We start from the raw sequence: 23,245 nt of genomic DNA, 5'->3' as shown, positions 1-23,245 counted from the left end.
CTTTATAACGTCTTAACTCTAATTCTGCCATTTATTTTAGTGGTGTTGGAGTCAGCTTCATCTTCTCCTGGCTTTTGATGCTGGTAGTTGTGGTCACATTCCTTGCAGGAGGAAATGTAGAAAGACTCAGCTGTCAGTCTTTTAAAGACAAGAGTTTATTTAAGGTAACGTGCAATAACTTTATTGTAAGTAAAAAATATAGTAAAATAAAAGTAAAGAAAATTTGAATTTTTTATTCGATTTTCATTTTTTTTGGTGAGTGTTTTATTAAACCAATTTTGAGCTTGTATTGTATGAAAAACCTAATTTGCTTCTGCAGGTCTCCATTAACTGGAGGCCATATCAGAAGTCAAGACTTGGAACTCTGCAATCCTCTCCCTTAATGCCATGGCCATTCCTGGTTAAGATGCTTCTTCAGTTCTAACTCTTAACCAATCTTTATTTTTCCATGTGCCCCTTATTTGGTTCACCAGCTGTGGTTCCCACCCATTTCCACTTAACCCGGGCCAATTGAGCTGGGACTTGGCGATGGTTGTGGCAAAACCACGAAGGCAACTAGGCCTCTGCAACAGCGCCTTTTGGGTCCTATCCTCAACTCCCCGGAAGCCTTTGATGGGAGGAAAAGCTGGTCACAGAATCTCACCGTCTGTCAAAGTTGTCTCCAGTTTTTGTTTTTATCCCTACTCTTCAGAAAATAGTTAAAAATATACAGTAAACATAAAATTAAAAATAAACCCTAGAATCACAAGGATTTGGCCAAGCATCTCCTTTTGCAGCTTGATGTCACCTTTTGCTTGATTGTTGTGTCAGTGTTCCGGGGACACTTCACAAATAAACCTGAGTGTTTAAATGAGCTAAAATGTGGTGTAAAATGGGATTCTGCGCGATGAAATAATTTGAGTTATTACCGATACGAAATTCAGGGTTACAAAATTTTCAAAACCCTCAAAATATGGAACTTTGTTTGAAGTGGCTTGTATAAGCAGATTTTATTTTTCGGTCATGTTTTCATTGTTTATTTCTTAGACTTTTAACAATAGTAAGGTGCAGTGCTTAATGTAAATGGGCCTAATGCAAGATATATTTGGGGAAACTGGTATAAGTGATACACAGTTTTTGCTACTAAGTTGGTCATTTTTGTGTTTTCAAGCTTTTAGATACTCCTTATTTATTGAACTCGCAGTGGAAAAATTTCCTTTCTGGATATCTGTTTTCTGACTACAACGTAAACCTCACCTTCGATCTAAACCTCACTTTTCAGAGTGTGTACAGGTCAGATACTAACATTTAATGCAAAGTCTTGATATTTTGTTTCTTGGGGAATAAAAACAGTTTGTATCTGTTTATCTCTTGGATGCAGTAATGCTTGCATGCAGGTACAACAGGCAGTGAAGAAAGCGAATGGCATGTTGGCCTTTATAACAAGAGGAATCGAATATAGGAGCAAAGATTTGAGGAAGGACATTCTTGCTATTGAGGGAGTACAGCGTAGGTTTACAAGGTTAATTCCCGGGATGGCGGGACTGTCATATGCTGAGAGAATGGAGCAGCTGGGCTTGTACACTCTGGAGTTTAGAAGGATGAGGGGGAATCTCATTGAAACATATAAGATTGTTAAAGACTTGGACACGCTAGAGGCAGGAAACATGTTCCCGATATTGGGGGAGTCTAGAAGCAGGGGTCGCAGTTTAAGAATAAGGAGTAAGCCATTTAGAACGGAGTCGAGGAAACACTTTTTCTCACAGAGAGTGGTGAGTCTGTGGAATTCTCTGCCTCAGAGGGCGGTGGAGGCTGGTTCTCTGGATGCTTTCAAGAGAGAGCTAGATAGGGCTCTTAAAAATAGCGGAGTCAGGGGATATGGGGAGAAGGCAGGAACGGGGGACTGATTGGGGATGATCAGCCATGATCACATTGAATGGTGGTGCTGACTCAAAGGGCCAAATGGCCTACTCCTGCACCTATTGCCTATTGCCATACATCCCCCTGGTGATTTTTGTACTGGGGTAGGGATCCAGGTTTGCCACATGGGTAAGTTAGCAAGTCTGGAGAGAGCTTTGGTCTGATTCTTCAAAATCATGAAGCCATTCCCAATCCTTTGGTACCAAAATGAATGACAATTGGTAGTGGCTTTATTACTCTCCATGGTAAACACCATGCGATTTATTTTGCCTGCTCCCGTAATCATTCAGACAGCTTTGTGGTAATACTGAAGCTATTCACTCTACTCCCTTTTGTCACACCAGGGTACTTCTCACCAATGTGCTAACAGACCACTGTTAATCTCACCAATGTGCTAACAGACCACCAAAATGCTTTTACCTGGGGGAGGGAGATATTGATAGGATGAGCCTCTGTGTCTCCTATGTGAGCTTAACTTGACATCACATCAATATTTTCAGGCCTATTAAATTTTTATAATGGTCTTCATTCACTTCAGAATCTGCCGAAGGGCCTATTTCCGTGCTGTATGACTCTTAAGTAATATCTTTTGAAAGTAGGATGAACTGGAGGATGTAGCCAAGGAAAGAGTCATGCAATCTAAGATCTATTACAATTTCCTGAACCACTTCAGGCCCATCTTGGAGATAATGTATTTTAAAAGAGTGCCTACTGTGAATGTTACATCATAATCTATTTTTAATTTCTCTACAGCAAGTGTCGCAGAAATGAAGGAGTATATTCAGCCTTCCAGCTACAACATGTATTCAATATTAATGATGTAAATTTCAATGCAGTAAGTAAAAGCAGTGGATTTCCTTAGTAATGTATTCTTCTAAGTCGAAAAGATGAACTTTGCAGTTGCAGAGAGAGGCACTGAAATGCTGCTTATTGCTTTCTTGTTTATGTTCTACTTGTTTCCAGTGGTGAAATGAGATATTAACCAAAAGTTGATCAAACTCTGCAATCTTGTACCAGCTCAGTTTTGTCTTTAGGGCAAATTGACTTTGTTGTTGAAAATTGTTTTTATGCCTCTTGGATTTTCTTCTCTCGCTCGGACTTTGGCTAAAGAGGGCAAGTGTCAAAGCTGCTGCAGCCTTGGACAGTCACATTCTGGTCAATTTAATAGCAGTCAATAGCTGTATTTCAGTTGTCGTTTTAACTTTCCAGCAAAAAAATTCCATACTTTCATTTCACACACTTTGTAGTAATTCATCATATAGTGAATATTATTTTCCTCTGATTTTGACCTTGTAATGTGCTTTCCTGTATACATTTGAAAAGGCTGTTTGAGCACAGTATAAATACAACATTCTGGAGTAACCTGGTGGGTCAGGCAACATCGCTGGAGGATGTGGATAGGTGATGTTTCCATTTGGGATCCTCCTTTGGATCAGAGTCTGAGCCTGAAGAGGCGTTCGGACCTGAAACATCGCCAGTGCATGTCCTCCAGAGCTGCTGCCTGACCCGTTGAGCACCTGGTACTCTAGCACTCTGTATTTTGCATAATATTCCAGCATCTGCAATTCTTTGTTTTTGCAGAATAAATGGCTGTATACATTCCCTAAGGAATATACACTGTGATTTGCAAGCAAATTTTGCTTTGGACAAATGGTTGTGTTCCGTTTTACAGCTCCCTACTTATTTTAAAACTGCAGCTCAATTTGTTCAGAATAATTTTCCATTTGGATTTTGGAAGTGTGTATGATTTGGTTTAATTCCTGCATATGTGCTGCAGCAGTTTTCTCAATGCAAAGCAATCAAAGTAATGGACTTTTGAAGGAAATGCAGGGCTGCTGCTATCTGAAAGTCAAATAAAAATGGTGCTGAATTTGAATTGAAGTGAGCTGGAACACTCACTGGCTGGATGATGTATCTGAAGCTCAAGGTTATAATACTAGACTTTATTTTATTTGATTGGCATTTCCAATGAAGAGACTATTTTGAATAGATCTTGCTTGATTAGGATACTGGAGTGACATGTACTAGGACAAGGTTTATGCAGCAGTGGGCTAAATTTGTTATGTGACTGGAATAAAATAATATAGTAAATGCAAAAGTTGTTTGAATGTACACTTTTAATAGCACTGTCTTTTTTTCAGTATACAGCTAATGTGACGGACAAATTCAGCAATGTTGAAGTGAACTTTAGTAGCATAATAATACTGGAGGAAGAGGCTAAAATTGGTCTGCGTGATTTCACTGATACTGGCATTGACAAGATAAATTTTGCTGCCTATTTCAATGAGGTATCACTTTATTCTTTGTACGCTGAAATGTAATGAAACTAGATGTTTACTAGAAATATTTTTGTAATCAAATCTAAATATCCTATATGAAAGCAGAAACTATCTCATTGCACATTTCATTTGAATTATGTAAATTACAAGTGAACCTGATACAAATTTGTTTTGCTTGGTTATATTTGAGCACAAAGTCTAATTTACAGTGAAGTTTTAATTAAAGATATTTCAATATACAAAGGAGTTGATTGTATAATAAAATAAAATCATTTATTCTCTGTTACCTTCCAATACAGGTGCTCCAATACTTCCAGTGTGAAATTCTCATCCTGCGTTTTTCCATATTCCTTGTTTTCAATTTATTTCTGTAGAGCTGCTTCCCAATGTCACAATCTCTGACCCAGGCTCATTGTCCGCTCTGACCACAGAACAATTAGCAACTGGGTCCCAAAATGTGGAAATGCTCCCATTCCAATCGGATTACAAAGATTTTGTTTACACCTAATATTGCTTCCATTTGCTTCACACATTTTTATATACTCTACATTTCTGTAATTGGAAATGTTTTATTATTAGCATATTATACATGCACATTGCTATAAACCTTCTTTAAAAAAAACAAAAACAAAAATATTTAATCAACATGAAATCTGAAGGGAAAAATAAATCTGGTGGATAGAAAAAATAAGTTCCTGTTTGGAACTGAAGGGTTATTTATAGGTTGAATGTGCTCCAAGTCCACCATCCTTATGAGGATAGGGACACAAGCATTCTGCTGAATGTATAAAAGTGGATGTCACGGAGGCCCTCTTCTATGTACCCAAGGCATCCTTAAACACAAGTTTGTCCTGTAATAACAGTGCTCCAGTAACTCAGCGGTCAGGCAGCATCTGTGGAGTTACTCCAACACTTTGTTTTACTCAAGGTCGCAGCATCTGCAGTTCCCTGTGTCTTCATTTGCCTTGTACTGTTCCACAAGCATCAATCAATATATAAAGTGTTTAGATACCCTAAATGGAATGACAAAACAACCAACTTCCTCTGACTTAATTGCAACTTGCAAACAGTGGTTTTGGAATTGCCAGCTGTAGTTATGTATGCAAGTTCGTATTTTAGAACAGCACACAATGGGAGCCACTTGACGGGACTGGTCTGGGAACTGATCACTCTACTCTACACACAGTTGTGCCCAATGTGTACATGTATGTAGATCGTGGTTGAAAAAATGAAATGGGGTCTGGAGCCATACTCGTGAGTATGCAGATCCACAGATATCAAATCAGCAGATAACGTGGGTGGAATGTTTTTGGTAGAATTTGAAAAGTGTCTGATAAACATCAATGATGTTGAAGTCCCTCATCTTTGCAACTACCTCTCATCTGCAACTTACCATGCCAGTTCCCGTGAAACTAATTGCCTTTCAGATTGATGCTCATTTTTTCCATGGCTGAATCTCTCATAATGTCACATTAGAAAAATATCCCCAAATTATAATAAAACACAAACATTTTATCTTGTGCCCATTTTGCTGTGTTGCTTTTATGGTAAGCCTTACTGTGTCCTTTGGTGAATATTGTCTTTATTTGAGCAGTTGCTCTTCTATCTTTTCAATTGGATCTCTAATGTAGTCAAGAATTGCTTTCACTGATTTTCTGCAATTGTGAGTTTCAAACTTTTCCGACAAGTTTTTCTCAATTTATTTCTCTCATTTACAGATTAAAAAAAATGTGACTAAGGTGGACCTTGGGGTATTTGCAAATGATCTAGTAGCAAAAGTAAATTCACTGGTAAGTTATTTGGGGGAAATTTGGTCTCTGACACAATTTGCTTTCTCCTTTCCCTCTGCTCTCAGCAAACACATCTACAGTGGTTGGGAAACCACATTATACATAGCAGAAAATCCAACATGACTCACATTTGTGTTTTTTGGTGCTGTGCTAACCTAAAAATAAATGATGTTATTTCTCTCACACCAGTGCTCTATTTTAAAAAAAAAATCAACGTATTATTAAAATAACACACATACGTGTCACAAACAAAATATTGATGTTGATACCCACAGACTTTGATGTTACAGTTCAGGTGACAGTTCAGTTGGCTGCTGAACAACAAACAATTATGACCCAGCTGCTGCTATGACCGAAGATAGATACAAAATGCTGGAGTAACAGCGGGTCATGCAGCATCTTTGGAGAAAAGAAATGGGCGATGTTTTGGGTCAAGACACTTCTTCAGACTGAGAGGGAAAGTAGAAGTGCTATGACCTGTAAACCGCTTAAGGTGTTTTTCAGGACTGACTGCATAATTAATAGATTCTATTTTTCAAACTTTAGTAATTCAATTTAAATCTAGTTTTTGAGGTTCTGGTAAACTGTAAAGCACTGTCTCGCTATAATGAAACAAACTTGATTTGAATAAACACTGAACTCCTGTGAGTTTTGGCAGCTCCGATTTGTAGATCATGGTGATCAAACCCTGAGCCCCTTTTGTTTTTGGTCAGAATTAACCTAAAATGTCTGCTAGTTTGTTGCAAACCATGATGTAGAAACATTGAAACATAGAAAATAGGTGCTGGAGTAGGCCATTCGACCCTTCGAGCCAGGACCGCCATTCAATATGGTCATGGCTGATCATCCAAAATCAGTAACCCATTCTGGCTGTTCCCCCCCCCCCCCCCCCCCCCCCCATATCCCTTGATTCCCTTTGCCCTAAGAGCTAAATCTAACTAGCTGTAGCGACAGAGCAACATAAGTGCTTCCTGAAAAAGCTATTCAATATCTGTTGCAGGAAATAAATGTCGCCAGTGCATGTTTTGTTTTGCAAAATGCCACTTACATTTGTAAAGCGATCAAGCATTAAGAGGAACCGAGATGAGTATCTATTTCTCCTGTACTTCCAATCTTGGTTTTTTTTTCCATCAGCGCTGCCATTTTAATTGTCAGTTTCTTATCTTTTGCTTGCCTTTCCTGAAAGTGGCAGTTTATGCTAAGTAAATAACATTTTAATTCTCCAATCATTTCTGTGCATAGAGCAAAGACAAGCTTCTTCTAAAGACACACAATCCTGTTACTGTTATGCCATCCACTTGTTCTTGCAGCTGAGAGGGATGATCCTGTTCAAAGAGATTGGAGGTTATATGACCAATTTATAGAAAACCGTTCAATCAAATATTTGATTGCATTATAAATAGTTGTGGGTTCTATATAGAGTACTATATTGGCAAGCATGTATTTGTAATTTATTGGTATGTGACTGTCTATATGCAACTTATTCAGCCCGCAGGAGCCTTGGCAAATGCATTAAGAAGATATGCAAACAATATTCGGGAAATATACAGGCAGCAAGTGATACCTCTCGAAGCAGGAATGGTAAGAAAAGTGCAGAAAAAATGTTTACTTGATCAATTTTGCACATTATTTAAGCCTGTTTAAGATGTGCTTTGAATTTGCATTGTACAGCCATATTCTTTGCTATTGATATCAGAAATGGTCAGCTATCATCTTCTTGCCTCTATGAAAGGATTTTTGCCCGTTGGCCTTGCTTTTGTTCAAGTAAAAAATTGCAGGCTCTATAAACAAACCAAGTCCCCAGGGTGGCACAGTGGTGCAGTAGTACAGTTGCTGCTTTACAGCGCCATAGACCCGAGTGCTGTCTTTACTGAGTTTGTACATTCTCCCTGTGACTGCATGGGTTTTCTCCGGGTCCTCCTGTTTCCTCCCACATTCCAAAGACATACAGGTTTGTAGGTTAATTGGCTTCTGTAAATGGTCTGTTGTGTATCGGATGAAACTGGTGTGTGGGAGATCGCTGGTTGGCGTGGACTTGGTGGGCCAAAAGGCCTGTTTCCACGTTGTATCTCTAAACTAAACCAAACTTTCAATCAAAATCAATTCTTATTGTTACTGCTATTAAATGGTTGAATGATCGCAAGTAAACTACTTGCTGGAAAATAGGTGGAAGATTTTTTTTCAATCAAAGGTGGAGACAAATTTTACATTAGAATTGGATGATGTTGATATTTAAATAATGAAAATAAATGGATAGACAATTCCCAAACAGGCATACCTTGAAGGAGAAGGTAAAATCGGGCCATGCGGGGCTGGGGAACGATGAGGCTGGAGGCTTGGGGGGGCAGGGAGCCAGGGGAGAAGGTAAAATCGGGCTGGAACGTTACCTATTTCCTTCTCTCCATTTATGCTGCATCGCCCGCTGAGTTTCTCCAGCATTTTTGTCATACCTTCAATTTTTCCAGCATCTGCAGTTCTTTCTTAACCATCCTGTTTTGAAAGGTGTTTTGGAGATGCTGCTGCTAGCCAACTCCTGGAAGATCCAATCCCAATGGTTGACTGGCGATAGACTTCATGGCTCTGGCAGTTTCAGCTGTCAGCTAAAATAGTAGTGAATTGAATTTCTTCACTTTATAGCCTTTTTTGGGGAAATTAATTTGTTCTTCCATCAACAAACTTCCCCTGATCCTTGTTTACAGTTAGTTGTAGATGCAAGTTTCTATATTGCCTTAAGATTTTGCACTCTTTTGGGCAAGTAAAGAAAATTTGTTATACTTATTGCCCACTTCAAAGGAATTATCTTTCCAGGTGCGGCAGAGGTTCACCTGCATCTCCTCCAACCTCATCTATTGCAACCGCTGCTCTAGGTGTCAGCTGATCTACATCGGTGAGACCAAGCGTAGGCTTGGCGATCGTTTCGCCGAACACCTCCGCTCGGTCTGCATTAACCAACCTGATCTCCCTGTGGCTCAGCACTTCAACCCCCTCCCATTCTGAATCCGACCTTTCTGTCCTGGGCCTCCTCCATGGCCAGAGTGTGCACCACCAGTTGTAGGAGCAGCACCTCATATTCCGCTTGGGCAGTTTGCACCCTAGCAGCATGAACATTGACTTCTCCAATTTCCGGTAGCCCTTGCTGTCTCCTCCCCTTCCCAGCTCTCCCTCAGGCCTCTGGCTCCTCCTCTTCCTTTCTTCTTCCCTCCCTTCCCCCCCCCCCCCCACCCTACATCAGTCTGAAGAAGGGTTTCGGCCCGAAACGTTGCCTATTTCCTTCGCTCCATAGATGCTGCCTCACCCGCTGAGTTTCTCCAGCACTTTTGTCTACCTTCGATTTTCCAGCATCTGCAGTTCCTTCTTGAACATTTTCTCCTCCCCTTCTCAGGTCTCCCTCAGCTCACTGTCTCCGCCTCTTCCTTTCTTCTCCCCACCCCTCCCCACCCTCACATCAGTCTGAAGAAAGGTCTCGACCCGAAACATTGCCTATTTTCGTTCCATTGATGCTGCCACACCTACTGAGTTTCTCCAGCATTTTTGTCTACCTTCGATTTTCCAACATCTGCAGTTCCTTCTTAAATATTTCCTTAAATAAGTTTTCCACATGTAATCAGAATTTCAGACCATTTTTTAAAAATTGATACGGGCAGCTGCTGAACTGAGGTTGAATGGCACTGCTGCTCCAGTTATGACATAATAGAAATCATCTATTTTAAGTTCAAAAGCCTTGTCCTGGTTACTATTTACAGCAGTTACTGTCATCCCAAAAAACACCATCTAGAGGGTAATCTGTTTTTGAAAGGTGACCATCTCGATTCACGTGCTTGCCTTGCATATCCTGCTTTAATTTACTGCAGATAAAAACATACTTCTATATCAACTTTATATCTTATAAATTACTATGAATTTGTAGTGGCTGTTTCCATAACCTGTGTAATAGTCACGGTTCAATATTGAAATCATGCCATGGGGTGGCGCTGTGTTTACTCTGTAGAAATTGTTTCCACTTCTAGCAAATTCTGATACCTGGTGATTCTTTCCTGTCTGAGATATCTTGATTAACATTTATGAATTTATGGTTATGTTAGCATTTAGTTGAAGGAAGTCTTTGTCAACAATTATTGATCATTATAAGTTAGGACTTTGGGCTTGATGGCTGGAACGCAGCTGAATTAGTGTTCTCACTTTATCACAGTTGCAGCTCTCCTTATCAGCCATATGTTTGGGCTGCTGAACAGTTTTAGAGTAACTACCAAATGGTTTAATATGTTTGCCATGCATTCCACACCTTGAATCATGGCAATTTGTTTAATTTCCTCAAGTGAAATTGGATTTAAGGCTTTATGCATATAATGTAAGCTATAGAGGTTTATGATACAATAGTCCAAAGCTGTTTATATGAAATCAGGTCTTCTCAAATTAATTTCAATTGCCTTTTGTTATTTAATATTTGGTCTTTGATTTTTGAAACTTCAAATTCGTTTATATTTGGTCGAGATTTAATCAAAGCTACAAGGGGTTTACAGCAGCATCTAATCTCGTTAAGGAGTTTCTATAGTTATTATTGTTTGTCTGAAACGCATCTTGAATCTTATATTCAATGATTTCTTTTTCATTAACCTTGTGTCCCTTTTAAAAAAAAATAATTCCAATTCTTGCTTTTTTTAAATGCTTACCAGAGATATGTTGAAGCACGGGTAAGAATTTCTTGTTTCATGGCCATTGTGAATGTATTTCCTGATTGAAGACCATGGTTATGTTCGTTGAGAAGTTAATTGAGACTTTTTAGAAGCGGGCAAACCTGCTATGTTTAAAAAGCTTGAAACCTTTGTACTATGCTTGTGGCCTTTAAAAAAAAGAAGGGGTACATTCTTAAATAGTGTCATGCACGCACGAGTTTTCAGTTTTGGAACTTTATTTTCCAGTTTGGGCAAATATGGATTTTCTAAGCTTGATAAAGAACTACATTTTATCTTGTTCTAATAATAGCCACAAATACAAGCGCATGCATGACAAACATATTTCCATTTTTCATGTGTTTTGCCTTGCAATTGCAAAAAAATGTGTGCCCACATGAAATACAAATATATTCTGGATTCCTGTACAAAAGAAACACTTTGTTCTTCTGGGCACTGAAATGCTAGTTAAATTAAAAAAAACCCAGCAACAAACGGCCCCTAGATTTTTTTATTTCTGCAATAAATGATGTTGAGCCCAAGATGATCAAGTTATGTAATCCAGCAACCAATTGGCTAGGAGCCAGTTTGCATACAAAACCATTCAGATGCAGTGGCTTTTTTTCTCCATTACAAGGAAATAACTCCAGCAGATGGGAACGTGAGTGAACCACCAGGCTTCTCAAGCCTGCCCAGCTAATCAATACGCTGGAGGCTGAGCTACCCCAGGCCTGAACTGCTCTGTGCTGAGACCCAACTTAATACCATGATCTTGCAAAAAACGATCTAACTCCACAAATATATTTCTAACAAGTTGGTCTCTACAACTCCAGGGAAGAGAATTCCAGAAATTCACCATTCTGTCTACATATCTCTCTTTAACTGAGATCAAATGTTTCTGGCCTGAGCCCAAAGGTTTTTTTCATCTGATAAACTCCTCTCTAATATTATCATCTGTGTAGATCTGTATGTAAGATGACGTTTAAAGCACCAATCTCTTTTTAACCTTTTATTTTTTTTTTAACCGTATCAGGAATAAGCGGGCATTTCTCTGAGCATCTTAAGCTAAACCCATCAAATAATCCATTGCGTCCTGTATTATTAGTGTTATTGAACAAATTAACAAATGTTGCTACTGTATTCTTTAAGTAAAGGAAAGGGTTAAATCAGTGATTTAAAGGTTGTGTGAGTTACAGGTGGATGTTAATCAACAATTACTTGTGTCAAAAAAATCTGTTTCTGGTGTGTCATTGTGCAAATATATGCATGCAATCTTGAGAACATTTGATTTCAGTATCTTGTACTGTATTTGAAAATACTGATTAGAATTTGTATTGCTTTATTATTGTCGTGTGTACCACGATACAGTAAAAAAACATTGCATGCTATATTGTTGAATCATACTATACATGAGTACAATCAAGCCATATGCAAGCATAAAGAGAAAAATACCAGAGGCAAAATATAGTGTTATTGCATTCTAGTTGGAGGGAGTGCAGGTAAAGGGGAAAAAATGCAAGCTTTGCAAAGCGGTCGGTTAGAAGTTTGGGACCACACCCTAGTTTAAGGGAGGGCCATTCAGTAGTCTGATAATAGCAGGGAAGAAGCTGTTCCTGAATCTGGTGTTATGTGCTTTGTATCTTCTGCCCAATGGGGGAAAAAGAAACAACCAATTGATGGCTGCTTCCCCGAGGCAGTGGGAAGTGTAGATGGAGTTGATGTTGAAAGGGGAAAAAGGGGGGAGGAGAAGGCTAGTTTGTCTGATGGAATGGGCTCCATGACTTTGACCAATTTCTTGCAGTCCTGGGCAGAGCTGTTGTCAAACCAAGCTGTAATGCATCCGAAAGGATCCTCTCTATGGTGTATCTGTAAAAGTCGGTGTGAATCTCGGGAGAAATGGTAATATTCCTTGGTCTTCTAAAAAAATAGAGGCGTTGGTGTGCTTTCCTGGCTATAAGAATGTGGTTGGTCCAGCTCAAATCATTGATATACAGTATATGCTGTTCTGTGTACGATAAGCAGACCAGATGGAAAATTTTAGAACCCTGGCCAAACAGTTAAGCAAATGGAATCAACTTGTATGTGACATGTATATTTTATATAATCTCTTACTGAGGTCAGTTAAACGTATAATTAAAGCTCCAATAATCCATCACTTTTGTGTCATTGCTGCTGTACAGGTAGAAGTTCTGGCTATTCGAAGTTTACTTCTATTAATATCCTGTCAGATATTTTAGGTGCACATAGGAATAATACATTTTCCAGTGATCAGGCTAATAAGTTTAATGAGAACAGTAGGAAACTGGAAATTAATGAGTTTAAAAGGAATGTCAATCTCTTTTTTTAATTTTATGTTTGAAAATACAGGGTGGGAAAAGGGAGGAGAGATGAGTACCCTGAATGATTTCTGTCCAGTTTATACTGCTACGCATAATTGTCTGTCCATTTCAAGGGTTTATTGATTGCCCAGTGTTCTTGACCGTAATATTTTTGCCTGGAACTTTTGTCCTCAAAACTATTTGGCATGCCATTCTTCAAAGTCTGGATGAATGATCAGGCAAGATCTTTAAATTAATTCTATCATTCAAGTGGGGTATTACAGCTCATCTTCTTTCTCGAATTACCAGTTAATGGTGGTTTATGATGTAGCCAGATTTTCCAGGGCATTTCTCTAGTGGGAGGAGGGAAGGATATTATCCAGCCACTCTTCACACATCTCAAATTAATCAGATTTTGTTATTTCTCAGTTGTAGCTCGGTATCAACAGTACACTGGTCCATCATCAATCATCTTGTCTTTTCCAAAACCCTTGGAAATTCAAACAATGTAAACATCCAAGTTGAAAGCAGGATGAAGTGAATGTTTAGATATAGCCTGCATGGGCAAAACATTTCCTTTGCACAGTAGCAGATATTGACATTTAACAAAAATATCCTCATTTTGCATTTAACAATTTTGTTCTCTTTTATAATTTACAAAACCTGTTTACTTTAATAGAGTACGTTGAATCACAGTATTGGATTACTGCAGAACATAGCAGCAGGCTTAAAGGTAAATCTTTTGTTGTCTTCTTGAATTTAAATATATTTTTGTTGGCACTTGCTCATGTTTTGTACCTGGTTTAGTGTTGTACAAAGAATGTAATGCAAAATAAGGATATTTTTTTATCCTGTTGTAGTTGAGCTGGTCATGTCAGCTTTTCCCAGTGGATATGAAATGGTGCCTTCCATAAACTTCCATTTGATTACTTACTGTTCCAATTCCTGTGCAGACATCACTCCAAACCTCTGTACAGAGTAACCTCAGCTGAAAAACAATAATTAAATCTGTATCCCTCCCATTGATGAAAGTGTAGTTAGTGTTGTACCATTACTGTGTTCTACATGTGCTCATGTTCTTCCAAGAACACTGTCATAGTGCTTGACAGTAAGTGATTTCAGATTTTGAGCTGATCCAGTCCGTGCACAATAATCAATGTGCTAAACCGCGATAAAGGAGTCAGACAATGTCCACATGAGCCGGCTTAAGACGCACCACCAATACAATCTCAGGCTTTCTACCCACATCCAACACAAATGTCGAAATGCCATTTCTCCTGTTCCAACACCTCGACACAGGAACACATATGGGCAGTCCTTGAGGGCAGACGGAACATAGGAAAAAACAATCCCGTGTCGGGATGTTGGAACAGGAGAAAGCGTGCTCACTGCTCCCGAAGACGCAACAGCACAGAGGAGGTCGACTCCTGCTCCCGCGCAGCCAGAATAAAAATCGCCAGGAACCGTAAGCGGTGTACCGTACACTAATTCTCAACAAGAGCTGCGGTAACTCATCGACCCAATCCGGGCCTGTGAGCCCTGCTTTCAAAGCATCATTGAGATGGCGGTGGAAACGCTCAACCAACCCGTTGGATTGCGGATGGTAATCCGTGGTGTGGTGCAGCTGAGCCCTCAACAGCTGGGCCATGGCAGACCACAACCCAGAGGTGAACTGTGCACCCCTGTCAGACGAGATGTCCACCAGCACACTAAAACAAGCTTTCCAATGAGCAGCAAGGGCGCGAGCGCATGTAGTGGCAGAGATATCAGCAATCGGACGGAACAGCCTCCGGCCATCGAGTGAAGCGATCAACGATAGTAAACAGATGAGTAACCCCTCTAGACGGGGGCAATGGACCCACAATAACAACAAAGATATGGTCAAAACGCCGCTGGGGCACAGCAAAACCCTGCACGGGTGCGCTGACATGGCGATGGATCTTAGACGCCTGACAGGAGATACACGTTCCGGCCCAGTGACCGACCTGCTTACACAGACTATGCCACATGAACATGCCACCTGCCGCCACCAACGCAATCATCACCCAGATGGATGGATGAGCCAAACCATGAACAATATCGAATGCCCGGTGACCCCAAGCTGCAGGAAGGATGGGTCTCGGCCGACCAGTCGACACGTCACAGAGGACCATGGCACCAGCAGGGCCAAACCGCACATCCTCCAACACCAAACCAGAAATAGCGGTGTGTCACGCTGTGCGGCCGCCAGGGCAGTATAATCAATACCCGGAGCCACCTCATGGATAGCAGTGCAGGACAACGTATCTGCAATTAGGTTGCTCTTCCCTGCAATGTGCCGGATGCAAGTCGTGTATTCCGAAATGTAAGCCAAATGGCGCTGCTGCCGTGCTGACCAGGGATCTGAGATCTTTGCGAAAGTGAAAGTAAGAGGTTTGTGATCCGTGAAAGCGGTAAAGTCCCTGCCCTCAAGAAAATACCGGAAATGGCGAACGGCTAGGTATAATGCGAGGAGCTCCCGGTCAAACGCACTGTACTTCTGTTCAGCTGGGATCGGGTGCCGACTGAAAAAAGCGAGAGGTTGCCAATGTCCATCAATCAGCTGCTCGAGTACGCCCCACACAGCATTGTCAGAGGCATCAACCATCAAGGCAGTCGGAGCATCAGCTCGCGGATGGACCAACATCGTCGCCTTCGCCAGCGCCTCCTTCGCGCCCTCAAACGCAATGGTGGCCTCTTCATCCCACACCAGGTCACGCCGCCTGCTGGACAGGAACATAAACAATGGCCGCATAATCCGAGCAGCCGCGGGCACGAAGCGATGGTAAAAATTGACCATCCCGACAAACTCCTGCAGCCCACGCACCGTGGATGGGCGAGGAAACTGCCGAATGGCCTCAACCTTACTCGGGAGTGGCACCACCCCCTGCGATGTAACACGATGCCCCAGAAAAGTGATGGAACTCAGACCAAACTGACACTTTGCGAGGTTGACAGCCAGTCCATATTCACTGAGATGCTGACAGAGCACACGGAGGTGGGCACAGTGCTTCTGGCGAGGATAAATAAATAAACAAAAATTCTAAACCATGACCCACCATGTCCATGAGACGCTGGAAAGCCTGCGTGGAGCTCTAGAGACTGAAAGGCATGCGATGAACTCAAAGCCCAAAAGGGGTAATGATAGCAGTTTTGGAGCGTTAGCCGGATGAACTGGAATTCAAAAAAAATTTGGCCCCATTCAAATGGGCCATGAAGTCCTGGATATTTGGAACAGGATATCGATCAGCCATCCTGACATCATTTAAATGGCAATAATCCCCACAAGGCCTCCAGCCCCCATTCACCTTGGGAACCATGTGCAGTGGAGAGGCCCACGGGCTATCAGAACGACGCGCAATTCCAATCTCCTCCATCTGGAACTCAGCCTTGGCAATGCCAAGCTTGTCAGGAGGCAACCGGCGTACATGAGCATGAAGTGGTGGTCCGGCGGTAATAATATGATGCAAAACCCCATGTTAGGAAACGATCGACTGAAACTGAGGGGTCAGAATGGCAGGAAACTCCGCCAATATCGGGGCGTATATATTGTCAACAGCAGAAACAGGGTCGAGGTGATGCAGAGGAACTTGTCCGGGGCGAAGAGAAATCGACTCAAAAGTGCTAGAATGCACGAGACGCTGCCCCCGCACATCAACCAACCGGGATGGTGGCTGTAAAAAATCGGCGCCCAGCAACGGCTCAGTGAAAGTCCATGTAAAATGGCAGGAGTGGAAATTAAGCGGGACCGTGCGAAAACCGTACATACGGATGGAGCTCCTGTTAACTGCGGTAAGAGCGGGCCACCACTTACCGGATCAAGTGTCGACTCCCGCTGAGGGCAAAACGCTGACTTCCACACCCGTGTCAACCAGAAACCGCCGTCCTGAATGACGGTCCCAGGAGTAGAGGCGATTCAGCCACTACTGACGGCCGGCCACAGCATTTCCCAGATACGGGCAGGGCGGGCGGCTTTGTTGGGCCACTGCGTTTCCCAGATACGAGCAGGGCGGACAGCATTGGTGGGCTGCAGGACCCCAGCGTTGGTGGTAGTAGCACCACCTACCTCTACCCACGTCACTCGAAACTGACTTCCGGTGGAACCCTCAATCGACACAGAAAATGGCCACGGGCTGCGTTGCGGCCTTCCCGACACCTGCCCGACAGACATCCGACTGTTTGGCGTGACACAGCTCGTTGGCACGTTCAGCCAGCCGCAGGGGGTCAGCAAAATCCTCACCCGCGAGGAGCAGGCGGAAATTCTCGGGCATCTGCTCCAGAAACACGTGCTCAATAAGGAAACGGGGCTGATGACCGTCCATCAAGGTGAGCATTTCACTCATTAGATCCGACGGCTTGCGATCACCGAGACCACCCATGTTCAGAATCCGCTCACACTTGCTGAGCCCGAAAGTGCTCAATAAGAGCGCCTTCAGGCTGTCATACTTGCTGGCGGCTGGCGAAGAAAATGAACGAGATGACCGGCCATGTCCTGATCCAAGGCCCCGACCACGTAATAATATTTTGTGTCGTCAGCAATAATGTGCCGAATATGAAATTTAGCCCTGGCCTGCTCAAGCCATACGTGTGGCTGCAACGTCCAAAACATAGGCAATTTAACCGCAACGGCGTTCTGCTGAGCTGTTGGGCCTGCGACTGCATCTGGGGGGCTGTTATCTGCTTCCATTGTATGATCCGAAACCACAGTTTGGAAAACGTCGAGGTCACCAATAAAGCGCGAAAAAACAAAAAAGAAATCAAAAACAAGAGCAGTGTTGCTGAGCCCAGAGTAACTGCAATGTGTCTGCAGCAGAACACACCCTCTACTTCCTTTCTAACCCCCGCCCCTAAGTCATGTGCCTCTTATCACATGATGAACGAGGGTTCGATTAACCAGTGGCCCGACCACCAGATGGCGCCAGTGCCATATTTAAATTTAGCGATGCTCCAAGAACTTACTTGAGTGCAGGAAGCAACTGTGTGGGAGTTCTTGCAGTTTTTGATACATGTTCATAGTTCATTACAGCATATTGTTACTATCTGTTGCTGCTCCACAGGTGAAAGTGGAAGGTATAATTACTGCTGTTGAATCTGCTCAGTATCTAATTCACCACAACGGCACTGAGATCGTAAAGCAGGTAATGTTATTTTACCAATCAGTAGATAATCTCAATTTTGATTTATGTATGTCTCATGTGTTTTTCTTGATCTACTTCACCTAAATGATGGCATATCTAAAATATATACTTCTCGCCAGGAAATCTATCACTTCATGAAGAATCTAATTGGCTACTTCACAGAATATTTAGAGTGGACCGAAGATGTTGTAAGTATTGCCAGACCTACATTGTAAGGAAACTTAGTAAAAAACTTAGTTAATTGCACTATATTTATTTAAATTGCGTCTAGTTCGTTATCTGACCAGTGTAATTAAATGTGAAACTGAAAAAAGAGAGACAATGCTTTGAAATACAATAGTGCTGGAAATACTCAGCGGGTCAGACATCTGTAGAGGGAGAGAGAGAGAGCTGTAATGTTTCAGGTCCATGTCCTTCCGTCTGGCAGATAAAGTTCAATTAATTTGTTGTTTGTTAACCAACAAGCATCCAGCCTACAACACCAAATATCATGATCTAATTAATCACCATCCTCCCACCACCACTGTCCTAATGTCAGTTCTCTTTTATTGATTTGCCTTTCCCCAAACACATTTTAACAATGATGCTTCCTATTCCTTTCCCCACCACTCCCCTCCATCTTCTAATGCTATCCAATTTACTTTCTCTTATTGCCTAGGTTTTCCTCCAGCACAGTCCCTTGGCAGACGTAGCTCAATTTGCCAATCTTGGTCCTTGTCTATCTGTCCACATGGTAATCCCCAATGGCCCTGCCAACCACCTCTTGTTTTTGGAAGATAGACTTCCCCCTTATTTTCATTACTATAGGCTTGCTTTTCATCCATAATTGATGCCCTTCTCTATCTTCCATAGCAAAGGGTGTTTCCAGCAACCTGGTTCTATCATTCTGAACTTGCACAAAAACAAGAAGGAATAGTTGCAGGAATTGGCCATTGGGCCCTTTGAAAGGGCCCCACTTTTCAATATGATCATGTCTGATTAGCTCTTCTTGTGCCAGATCCCCCTGACTGTCATTTCTTCAATCTTTTAAATATTTGTCTTTCTCAATCTTAAATGAATCTAATGCTCTGGCTTCTGCCATCCTCTGGGAACTTAGAATTTTAGAGATTTGTTACCTTTGGATAAATCTCTTCACATCTCGGATTTAAATGACCAGTGCTTTGACTAGTACTTTGTAGCCATGTCCCCTGGCTTGTGACTCTGCCACTAGTGAAAACATCTCAACATTTGCCTTGTCAAGGTCCACCTCCTTACTATCATGTATATTTGAATAAGATCACTCTTCTAAACTCCAATAACTATAAATCCAAACTGTCCAGAGAATCACGCTCTCATCTCAGGAATCATCTTGGTGTATCATCTTTGGACTGCCTCAATGCTACTGTATAGGGACCAGAAAGATGCGCAATATTCATGATGTTTGAGTCAATAATCGAAGATGAAAATTTCTAACATTCTGTGCAACTAACAAGACCTCCCGAGTAATAGAACTCCAAACCCTTCAAAATAAAGGCCAAAATGCTGTCTGCTGCCTTAACTATTTGTTCACCTTTGTGGTTCATTCACTAAAATGCCTAGATTCCTTTTGAATCTTTCCTATTCGGTCTCTTACCACTTACATAATATTCCACCTTTTGACCTCTTACCTTGATGTACATGATCTTGGACTGCCCCTCTTTTAACTCTTATCAATCGCTCCATCTATTCCGATTGATGGATCATAATGTCCTTAACAGCATCACAGAATGTCCTTCCACCTTTTACATACCATTGGCCAACTTGGAACCCTTGTGCTTTGTTCCCTTCTCCAAGTCATTAATATAAATTGTAATCGATTGAAGGCTAAGAACTGATCTCTGGGTAGTTCTACTAATTGCATTCCTCCAGCCTGAAAAGGACCCATTTATTCTAAAGATAGACACAAAATGTTGGAGTAACTCAGCGGGTCAGGCTGCATCTCTGGAGAACATGGATAGGTGACTGAGGAAGTGTCTCGATCCAAAACGTCACATATCCATTTTCTCCAGAGATGCTACCTGAATCTGAGTTGCTCTAGCATGTGTGCATCTTTGGTATAAACCAGCATCTGCAGTTCATTTTAATTACTCATTTATTCTAGCTTTGTTTTCTGTATGACAGCCATTCGTCCACATATCCTCCTTCACATTGGGCTCTTAATATTTGCATGATTCTCTTGTGTTACACTTTGAGTATCTAACTGCACTACATCTACTCTTTCCCCAGTTTAACTCTCCCTGACACATCTTCAGAGCTCAAACACATTTGTCAAGCATGAATTGCCTTTCATAAAACAAAGTTGACTTGGTTTATTATATTCAGCTTTCCTAAATGGTCAGTTATTTCCCCTTTGATTATTGACTCTAGCATCGGGCCAACAATTGGTGCTCAACCATATTGTTTTCAGTTCCCCACTTGCTGTCTTCCTCCCTTTTTTTGAAGAAGGAAGTCACATTGGCTGTTTTCTAATCTTTTAGCATCCTCATGGAATTTGGTGACATTTGAACATTCTCTGCCAATCTATATACTATCTGTGCAATTACTCCCTTGGGTACAGGCCATTGGGTTTGGCAATATATCAGCCTTTAACCCCATTAATTTCTCCAATAGTTTAACCCTTGTCATAGAGTGATACAGCATGGAAACAGATCTTTCGGCCCAACTTGCCCACATCGGCCAACATGTCCCAGCTACATTAGTCCCACTTGCCTGCATTTGGTTCATAGCCCTCCAAACCTGCCTTATTCATGCACCTGTCTTAACGGTTTCTTAAACATTGGGTTAGTGCCAACCTCGACAACCTCTTCTGGCAGCCTGTTCCATACTCCCACCACCCCTTGTGTGAAAAAAAATTACCCTTCAGATTCCTATCTTTTCCCCTTCACCTTAAATCAATGACCTCTGGGCAAGAGATTTTGTGCATCTACCCGATCTATTCCTTATGATCTTATACACCTCTGTAATATCACCCCTTAACTGCCTGCGCTCCAAGGAATAGAATCCCACCCTACTCAATCTCTCCCTATAGTTCAGACCCTCTAGCCCGGGCAACATCCTTGTAAGTCTTCTCTGTACCCATTCCAGCTTGACAACATCTTTTCTATAACATGGTGCCCAGAACTGAACACAATATTCTAACTGCGGTCTCACCAATGTCTTATACAACTGCAACATCACCTCCCGACTTCTATACTCAATACTCTGACTGATGAAGGCCAATGTGCCAAACGCCTTTTTGACCACCCTATCTACCCATGACTCCACCTTTAAGGAACAATGCGCGTGCACTCCTAAATCCCTCTGCCCTACAACACTCCCCAGAGCCCTACCATACACTGTGTAGGTCCTGCCCATATTAAACTTCCCAAAATGTAACACCTCATATTTCTCTGTATTAAATTCCATCACCATTCCTCCGCCCACCTGGCCAATCGATCCAGATCCTGCTGCAATTTTTCACAACCATCTTCACTATCTGCAAAATCACTCACTTTTGTATCATCAGCAAACTTGCTAATCTTGCCATGTATGTTCTCATCCAAATCGTTGATATACAGTAGATGACAAACAGTAACGTGCCAGGTACCGAACCCTGAGGCACATCACTAGTCACAGGCCTCCAGTCTGAGAAGCAATCTTCCACCATCACCCTCTGCTTCCATGAAGCCAATTTTTTATCCATTCAACTATCTCTCCTTGGATCCCATGTAATCTAACCTTCCAAAGCAGCCTACCTTGTCAAATGCTTTGCTGAAGTCCACATATACAGTATCAACAGCTCTGCCCTCATCAAACGTTTTGGTCATGACTTAAAAAAAAAACTCAATCAGATTTGTGAGTCAGGCCTCTCACGTACAAAACCATGCTAACTATCCCAAATCAGCCCATGTCCATCTAAAATTGTTGTTGGGGTTTTTGAAAATTCTGTTATTTGCAATTAACCTGTCTGATATCTTGGGGATGTTTCCAGTGTCTGCCTCAGTGAAGACTGATGCAAATAAATTACCATTCATGTTATTCACCACTCTTAATTTTCCTAAAATTATTAAGGGATTGGACACGCTAGATGCAGGAAACATGTTCCAGATGTTGTGCGAGTCTGGAACCAGGGGCCACAGTTTAAGAATAAGGAGTAGGCCATTTAGAACTGAGATGAGGAAAATCTTTTTCACACAGTTGTGAATTTGGAATTCTCTGCCTCAGAAGGCAAGGCCGATTCTCTGGAGGTCGATTCTCTGGATGCATTCAAAAGAGTTAGAGCTCTTGGGGCTAGCAGAATTGAGGGATATGGGGAGTAGGAAGGAACAAGGATTGTGAATGATCAGCCATGATCACATTGAATGGCAGTTCTGGCACGAAGGGCCGAATGGCCTACTCTTGCACCCATTGTCTGTATCTGAGGTCTCATACTTGCATTACTTGCCTTCCTATCCGTATATCCATTACAGTATTTACTGTTCAGAGTCATTTAAACAGCATGAAACAGGCCCTTCAGCCCACCATGTCCATGCTGAACATGATGACCCATCTAAGCTGGTCCCATTAGCCTGCATTTGGCCATATCCCTCAAACTTTTCCATCCATGTACCTGTCCAAGAGTTATTTAAATGCTGTTATAATACCTGCCTAAACATCCCTCCTCTGCTGCCTTGTTCCATATACCTGCTGAATGTTGCTCCTCTGGTTCCTATTAAATCTTTTCCTGCTCATCTTAAACCTATATTCTCTGGTTCTTCATTCCCCTACCCATTTGATGCCTCTTCTATTATTTTCCTTAAACTTTGCCTATCCATCTTCTCCAGAGAAGCTCCCTGACCAGCTGTTATTCTTGCACTTTCTATAGTTTCTATAGTTAAACCTGAAACTCCTTCCTGTTGCGCATGTTCCACTTAGGCGCCTTTTTAAGCGACTGCAGGAGACTATGCGGTCCCCACATGTTCGTGAGTGGTTGCCGAGTAGTTGCCTTCATGGTAGTGAGGAGTTTCCGCATTCTTGGAACTAGGCCTCATTATGGTCGCTGCAAATTTTTCAACATGTTGAAAAATTAGCGCCGACCAGAATGAAGCCGCCATGGAGAGTAGCGAGAATTCTCGTGCCGTATGTAGGTCGCCAGGA

The 23,245-nt window shown here is 41.8% G+C and overlaps 1 protein-coding gene across 7 annotated transcripts in view; it reads left to right on the top strand.

Moving 5' to 3' along the window:
• Positions 1-23,245, top strand: part of prom1 (prominin 1) — a 124,700-nt gene that overhangs the window by 84,036 nt on the left and 17,419 nt on the right. For 5 of the 7 annotated variants that reach the window (XM_033025806.1, XM_033025826.1, XM_033025816.1 and 2 more), the window contains 10 exons: positions 41-164; positions 1,151-1,272; positions 2,653-2,734; positions 4,041-4,187; positions 5,897-5,968; positions 7,457-7,549; positions 10,642-10,659; positions 13,636-13,689; positions 18,032-18,112; positions 18,232-18,300. In XM_033025806.1, coding sequence (XP_032881697.1) covers positions 41-164; positions 1,151-1,272; positions 2,653-2,734; positions 4,041-4,187; positions 5,897-5,968; positions 7,457-7,549; positions 10,642-10,659; positions 13,636-13,689; positions 18,032-18,112; positions 18,232-18,300 — 862 coding nt within the window. The remainder of the gene's footprint in view (positions 1-40; positions 165-1,150; positions 1,273-2,652; positions 2,735-4,040; positions 4,188-5,896; positions 5,969-7,456; positions 7,550-10,641; positions 10,660-13,635; positions 13,690-18,031; positions 18,113-18,231; positions 18,301-23,245) is intronic. The other 2 variants (XM_033025833.1, XM_033025789.1) reach the window with 1 other exon arrangement.

Source organism: Amblyraja radiata, chromosome 1 (genome assembly GCF_010909765.2).
Source record: "Amblyraja radiata isolate CabotCenter1 chromosome 1, sAmbRad1.1.pri, whole genome shotgun sequence".
In the NCBI taxonomy this organism is placed as follows: domain Eukaryota; kingdom Metazoa; phylum Chordata; class Chondrichthyes; order Rajiformes; family Rajidae; genus Amblyraja; species Amblyraja radiata.
Note: the sequence above shows the minus strand (reverse complement) of the source record. Positions and strands in the feature narration are given on the sequence as shown.